Consider the following 7549-nt stretch of genomic DNA (forward strand, 5'->3'; position numbering starts at 1 on the left):
TAGAAGGCCTTTGCCACAGTGTGGGTGGGCCTTACCCAATCAGTCGAAGGCTTTTTGCCACAGCGTGGGTGGGCCTTACCCAATCAGTAGAAGGCCTTTGCCACAGTGTGGGTGGGCCTTACCCAGTCAAAGGCCTTTGCCACACCGTGGGTGGGCCTTACCCAATCAAAGGCCTTTGCCACAGCGTGGGTGGGCCTTGCCCAGTCGAAGTCCTTCGCCACAGTGTGGGTGGGCCTTACCTAATCAGTCGAAGGACTTCGCCACAGCGTGGGTGGGCCTTACCCAATCAGTCAAAGGCCTTCGCCACAGCGTGGGTGGGCCTTACCCAATCAGTCAAAGGCCTTTGCCACAGCGTGGGTGGGCCTTACCCAATCAGTCAAAGGCCTTTGCCACAGCGTGGGTGGGCCTTACCCAATCAGTCGAAGGACTTAGCCACAGTGTGGGTGGGCCTTACCCAATCAGTCGAAGGCCACAAGAGCAAAAATCTAAGGTCTCTCAAGGAAGAGAGGATTCTGACCCAGATGGAGACTCGAGCTGCAGCACCAGCTCCTGCTGGGATCTCCAGCCTGCTGACCTGGATTTCAGATTTTAGACTTAGCTCCCTCAGTCACATGAGTCAGTTCATTAAAATCAGTGTCTGTCATCTCCCTGTGTCTCAGTGTGTCTCTCCATCTTTCTCTCTCTGTTTGTTTCTCTAAATATGTATAATCTCACTCTCTTGCTCGCACTGTCTGTACACACACATCCTGCTGGTTCTGCCTCTCTGGGAGCCCTGATGGCTGCACAGTGCGAGGACTTCAGGGCCCCGTCACTTTGGCTGTCGTTTACCCCCCAGTTTATGGTGGCCCCTGTATTTGCGGGCTCCACATCTGCAGATTCAACCATAAAAATAACAATACAACAATAAAAAATAAACAAAAGACGATGTAGTATAACAGTGACAGACACAGCATTTCCGTCGTACCAGGAATCGTAAGTAATCTAGAGGTGATTTAAAGTATACAGGAAGGGCCGGGCACAGTGGCTCACGTCTGTAATCCCAGCAATACGGGAGGCCAAAGCGGGTGGATCACCGGAGGTCAGGAGTTCAATACCAGCCTGGCCAACATGGTGACACCCCATCTCTACTAAAAATACAAAAATTAGCCAGGCATGGTGGCGTGTGCCTGTAATCCCAGCTGCTTGGGAGGCTGAGGCAGGAGAATTGCTTGAACCTGGGAGGCGGAGGTTGCAGTGAGGCGAGGTTGTGCCACTTCACTCCAGCCTGGGCAAAAGAGCGAAACTCCGTCTCAAGAAAAAAAAGTATACAGGAGGATGTGTGTAGTTTATATGCAAATCCTATGCCATTTCCTGTCAGAGACTCGAGCATCTCAGGATTTTGATATCCGAGGGGTCCTGTATCCAGTCCCCCAGGGACACTGAGGGGCACCTGCATGCTGTTCGGTGGTGTATTCTGGTTCTGCCTTGTTCACTCACGCATAACCCTGTCACCATGTCACCGTCCTGATTGTGCGTAGCCAGTTTGCACACAGCTTCTGCTTGAATCTCAGCCTCCAGAATTTTCCCTGGCATGGAAAAATAGGTGACGGAACAGCTCAGATTTTCTTTGTCTGGAAATGTACTGATTTAGTTGATAAAAATGTCTTTTCCTCAGTGGATTTCAGTGGTTCTGGGTTGACAGTTGCTTCCCAGCAGCAGGAGGGAGTCTCTGTTCTCTCTTCTGATGTCTGCTGGTGCGGAGACAGCCTCAGTGCAGGGCAGTTCCCTTCGGGGGAATGGAGGGAACAGAGGGAAATAAATAATTTCTTTCTTTTTCTTTTCCTTTTTTTTTTTTTTTTTTTTTGAGATGGAGTCCTGCTCTATCACCCAGGCTGGAGTGCAGTGGTGCGATCTCGGCTCACTGCAACCTCCGCCTCCCGGGTTCAGGCGATTCTCCTGCCTCAGCCTCCCGAGCAGCTGGGATTACAGGCGTGTGCCACCACGCCTGGCTAATTTTTGTATTTTTAGTAGAGATGGGGTTTCACCATATTGGCCAGGCTGGTCTCGAACTCCTGACCTCGTGATCCACCCGCCTCAGTCTCCCAAAGTGCTGGGATTGCAGGTGTGAGCCACCGCACCCAGCCTGCTTTTTCCTTTTTGCTGCTTTCAGCTCCTTCCATTGTCTTTGGGGTTCTGCGGTTTCACTCTGGGTCGGCCGGGTGTCGGCCGGATGAGTGTTTGTTTACCTGCCTGTCGGCCGGGTGAGTGTTTGTTTACCTGCCTGGCACTTCTTGGGCTTTGGGGTCTTGCTGGCTTTAGAAATTCCTCAGCCACCAGAGCCTCTTCAAGCACCGTTTCTCCCCTCCCTCTGTTCTCTTCCTGGAACTCAGTCCAAGCCCCCTTTGTTTCTTGTCGGCTGCTGCCAGGGTCCCGCCTCTCACGTTTGGATGCTATTTGCAGTGTCTCCAGCTTGGCGTTCTCTGCCGTGTGTGATCGGCCGTCAGATCTTGTCTGCTAAGGTCCACAGGCCAGCCATGATGCATTTCATCTCCGGAAGATTGGCGTGGATATTTAAAAATTGCTTGGTCAGATTTTTTGGTTTTATATTTTTGTCTCTTATTTCTTTACACATGACACATTTGTGTTCTGTGTCTGGAAATGACGGTGTCTGAGGTGTTTGTGGGTCTGATTCTGACCTTAGCCGTGGTGGTTTGTCTTCTTGTGTGTGTGATTTTTGACATGAGCTCATATTCGTTAGATTTTTATCTGTAGGAATTATTTGAGGCCTGCAGGGGAGGTGGTTTGCTTCTGCAGTGGGTGGGGAGGGTGAGGGCCTGGGGCCCCGCCCGGAACCTCTTTAATCTCCACATTCTCAGCCTTTGGGACCCGAGGCAGCGTGAGTTCCGGGTGCAGGCTGGCCGTTGCTTGGGAATACAGTTGGGTGTTGCTGTATGATGGGGATGCGTCCTGAGAAATGTGTCATTAGGTGGTTTCATTTTGTGCGAGCATCACGGAGGGCACTCACGCCCAGATGGGACAGCCTCTTCCACACCAAGGCTGTGTGGTGTAGCCATTGCCCCTAGGTGACAAACCACAGCTGTCATCCACTTAATGCCGGAAGCAGTTGTGACATAATGCTAAGTATGTGGCTGAACACAGAAGCTAATCCTAGAAAAGGGACCATAAAAGTACGGTATAAAAGGTAAAAATGCCACACCTGCGTGGGGTGCCCATCACGAGTGGGTCTTGCGGGACTGGAGGTTGCTCTGGCGAGGCAGTGGGTGAGCGTGAGGGGTTGCGAAGGCCTAGGAGATGACCGTACTCTAGACTTTATAAACGCTGCACACTGAGGCCACACTAAACTGATATTAACAAGTAATTGTGCTACAACATGGTGACATCATCATTAAGATGATGGCAGTTTTTCAGCTCCATTTTAATGTTATGGGGCCAGCATCATCTCTGTGGTCCGGTGTTGGGTGAGACGTTGTTATGAAGCGTGACTGTATTCACATACTTTGTGGACACCAGGCACGTGGCTCACGCCTGTAATCTCAGCGCTTTGGGAAGCTGAGGTGGGAGGACTGCTTGAGGTCAGGAGTTCAAGACTAGCCTGGGCAACATGGTGAGACCGGCCCCCCACCCCTGACCACCCACCGTTTCTACAAAAAAAATCATCAGCCAGGCATGGTGGTACATGCCTGCAGTCCCAGCTACTCAGGAGGCGGAGGTGGGAGGACTGACTGAGCACAGGAGGTTGAAGTGTGAGCCACGATCACTCTACTGCCCTCCGGCCTGGGTGACAGAGGGAGACCCTGTCTCAAAAAAACAAAACCAAATGAACATATTCTGTGGATGTGGCTTTTCTTCTTTCACAACCAGTCCTTCCTGGGCAAGTCCCCGGGCAGGGGTTGTGTTCAGCCCTCTCTGGCCTGAGCACGCGTCCGTGGGGACTGTGGGAGGGGCGGGGACTGTGGGGTGACGGGGACTGTGGGAGGGGTCTCTGCTGTACTCCCTGCCTGGGGTTTGTTCTCGTAGGGGTGGAGAAATAGTTTTCTGTCTACCCTTTCTAGTTCCCAGCTGGGATGGACCCTGCAGCTACAGACAGATTAACAGGAGAAATAACAGAGGCTCATGACGTGCTTGTTTCACGTCTACTTGGGAGTGGCCAGGGAATGAGTGATTCTCAAAGAGCTGGCTGTGAATTCAGGCCCACGTGGCGTCTTCAACAAACAGTCAAGTTTTAGGGATGTCACATGACAGGACATGGACTGTGAGTCTCCAGGTGGCATCTCGGAGGAGGCAGGGAGCTGGCAGAGGACGGCAGGGCCTGAAGCTGCCTCGACCTTTGTCGGTTCTGGTGGAGGGAGGGGCCTTGCCCTTGTCAGTCATTCCTGTGCCGCTCTGAGGCAGGACCTGAGTCGGGGGAGCTTTTCTTGGATCTGCCGCTTCTCAGTTGCCTTTGTGGGAAAACAGCCCTCACCCCAACATGGCACAGTTTGGGGTGGTGCGTCCTGGTTTGCCTCTGGGGCTCCTCCTCGGTGTGCAGCTCTGCGTTAAAAGCCGCTGTCCTTGTCTGGGCAGCCCTTGAGCTGGTTTCTGGCTCCCTCTCCTGCTGGCCCGGAGGTGGGGCGGGGTCCTCACTTGACTCTGACCCTGGCTGTCCCCAGCCTCTTCTCTGAGCCGTCGCCTTCTTGACCTCTGAGGTCAGAAGAGGAGGTTGTGCGTGGGGCGGGCCAGGGCCAGGGTGTGCTTGGAGAGCCACTGCCCTGGGGGCTCAGTGTGGGGTAAGTGGACCAGAGAGGAGGCAGCTGGGAGCCAGGACTTTGTCTGCAGTGGGCACTGGCTGGGCAGCTCCAGGGGCGACGCCCATGGGGGTGGGGGCGTCCAGATAGAGCTGCCCTGGGTGCCACTGCAGACCCCTCCATCTGACCAGGTGCTGGGGATACAGACTGGGAGACGGTCTGGACTCTTCCAGGTCAGGAGGGAGGCAGTGGCAGGCCATGCGGTAACTCATGTGGTCGCTCTCCGCCTGGGGAGATGGGAGCCCCGGGCTGAGGGAGTAGGAAGAGGGGGGAGAACTTGGGGAGATGGGAGCCCCGGGCTGAGGGAGTAGGAAGAGGGGGGAGAACTTGGGGAGATGGGAGCCCCGGGCTGAGGGAGTAGGAAGAGGGGGGAGAACTTGGGGAGATGGGAGCCCCGGGCTGAGGGAGTAGGAAGAGGGGGAGAACTTGGGGAGAGAAGCAGGGAGAAGCCAAGGTAGCAGCGGCCCCAGAGGAGGGGTCGGCACGTCCAGGGCGAGTGGCATGAGGGTGAGGCTCAGCCCGGGGTCTCGGGGTTGCTGGGGAGGGGATCTTGGGAGGGGCTGTTGGGGGAGGAGTGGGGTCCTGGGGGCTGCCCTGCCCAGCCTGACCCGTGTGCTCTTGTCCCTCCAGGAGATGGTAACCTGCACCTCAATGTGACGGCGGAGGCCTTCAGCCCGTCGCTCCTGGCTGCCCTGGAGCCCCACGTGTACGAGTGGACGGCCGGGCAGCAGGGCAGCGTCAGCGCGGAGCACGGAGTGGGCTTCAGGAAGAGGGACGTCCTGGGTTACAGCAAGCCACCGGGGGCCCTGCAGCTCATGCAGCAGCTCAAGGCCCTGCTGGACCCCAAGGGCATCCTCAACCCCTACAAGACGCTGCCCAGCCAGGCCTGACGGCCACTCCCGCTGCTGCCAAGGCCCACTGGGGGTCAGCGGGTGGCTCTCGGGCGGGGGTGTTGCGGTGGTTCTGAGCGATGAGCCGGCAGTGGGCAGGGGACCAGGCACCTGGTCGAAGGGACTGGGAGCCCGCACTGGGGAACTGCCAGACGCAGGCCCTCGGGCAGGAGCATCTGGCAGAGTGGGGGGCGCGGCAGGCACCCTCCTTTGCAGGGCGAGGTGGGGCCTCTGCAGCCATCCTGGACAGGCCGGGGTGGCGGCAGCTTTGCCCACGTGGAAGCGGGGTGGGTCTCACTTGCATGGTGGTGGTCCCTGGCCCCATCTTGCCTGCTGCGGCCTGGGGAGCAGGCACTGGGTGGTGTTTCTGCCTGTTTGCTGCTCGTTCCCCGGGCACGCGTGGGCAGCGGGGGGCAGCGGTGGGCATGGGCAGGACCACGTGGGCCGTGATCGTGGGTTGCCGAGAGGACCTGAGCGCTGCGGCTCTGCTGAATGGAGCCGGGTCCCTCAGGCCGTGGACGCCCTCGGGAGGGGTGACTGTGGCTTGTGTCTGGACCTGAGTGACAGGAATGTGTCATTTCCCGCATCTTCTAGAGGGCTGCCAGCTGGGAAGACAGTTATCAGGGCAAGCTGTGCTCTGAGTTTCAGGTTCTGCTCCTACAAAGAACGTGCGGTGCTGCGGGCGAGGGCCCCGGCACGGACAAGGGTCACTGCAGAGTGTGTTTCTGCTCGTCAGCCACCCTGGGCAGCGGATGGGCTGGGCGACGCAGCTGGACGCACATCTCTTTCTGTCATGCATGTCCAGTAAAAATCTGAATTGGTTGCAACCTTCTCTTTGCTTCTGTTACTGGAAAATCATCTTTCACTGCCCATTGTGAAGGGCCTGTGCATCCCATTCCCACAGCCCCTGGACCACTGGGGCCATTGTGTGGCCGGGCCTGACACTTACTGTGACTGTCACTGTGCCTCCTGTCCCCCATGCACTGTCCTGGTGGCAGCTGAGCTCCCACTGGCTGCACAGGGCAGGCCTGGACATGGAACGGGCACCTCGTAGCCCTTGGTGGCCCTGGAGGCCCTCAGCAGCTGGGCCTGACCGAGGCGTATCCACGGGCCCCTCCTGTCCCCGTGGGCGTCGAGGACCTCGGATCCTGCTCAGAGGGGGAAACATACCTCTGACCCGCCGCCCTGCAGAGCCCGCCTGCCTAGCCAGGGCCTCTGTGTGGACAGGCCACGTCCTCCTGGTGGAGGTCCTTGGGGGATGGGTGGGGGCCTTGGTCCAGCATGATTTTTTTTTTTTGAGACAGGATCTCACTCTGTCACCCAGGCTGGAGTGCAGGGGTATAGTCACAGCTCAGTGCAGCCTCCACCTCCTGGGCTCAAGTGATCCTCCCACCTCAGCCTCCTGAGTAGCTGGGAGTACAGGTGTGAGCCATCATGCCCAGATTTTTTTTTTTTTTTTTTTTTTTTTGAGACAGAGTCTTGTTCTGTCACCCAGGCTGGAGTGCAGTGGTGCGATCTTGGCTCACTGCAAGTTCCGCCTCCCGGGTTCACGCCATTCTCCTTCCTCAGCCTCCCGAGTAACTGGGACTACAGGTGTCCACCACCGTGCCCGGCTAATTTTTTGTATTTTTAGTAGAGATGGGGTTTCACCGTCTAAGCCAGGATGGTCTTGATCTCCTGACCTCATGATCTGCCCACCTTGGCCTCCCAAAGTGCTGGGATTACAGGCATGAGCCACCGTGCCCGGCCATGCCCAGATAATTTTTTAATTTTTTTTTTGTAGAGATGAGGTGTCCCTGTGTTGCCCAGGCTGGTCTTGAACTCCTGGCCTCCAGCGGCCTCCCACCTCAGCCTCCCAAAGTGCTGGGATTACAG

The 7549-nt window shown here is 56.7% G+C and overlaps 1 protein-coding gene across 6 annotated transcripts in view; it reads left to right on the top strand.

The window, feature by feature from the left end:
• Positions 1-6501, top strand: part of D2HGDH (D-2-hydroxyglutarate dehydrogenase) — a 33435-nt gene extending 26934 nt beyond the window's left edge. For all 6 annotated transcript variants that reach the window (XM_063595664.1, XM_034955590.3, XM_063595665.1 and 3 more), the window contains one exon: positions 5415-6501. In XM_063595664.1, coding sequence (XP_063451734.1) covers positions 5415-5674 — 260 coding nt within the window. In that variant the 3' untranslated portion in view covers positions 5675-6501. The remainder of the gene's footprint in view (positions 1-5414) is intronic.
• Positions 6502-7549: the final 1048 nt, after the last annotated feature.

The sequence above is a fragment of the Pan paniscus genome, chromosome 13 (assembly GCF_029289425.2).
Source record: "Pan paniscus chromosome 13, NHGRI_mPanPan1-v2.0_pri, whole genome shotgun sequence".
Lineage (NCBI taxonomy): Eukaryota > Metazoa > Chordata > Mammalia > Primates > Hominidae > Pan > Pan paniscus.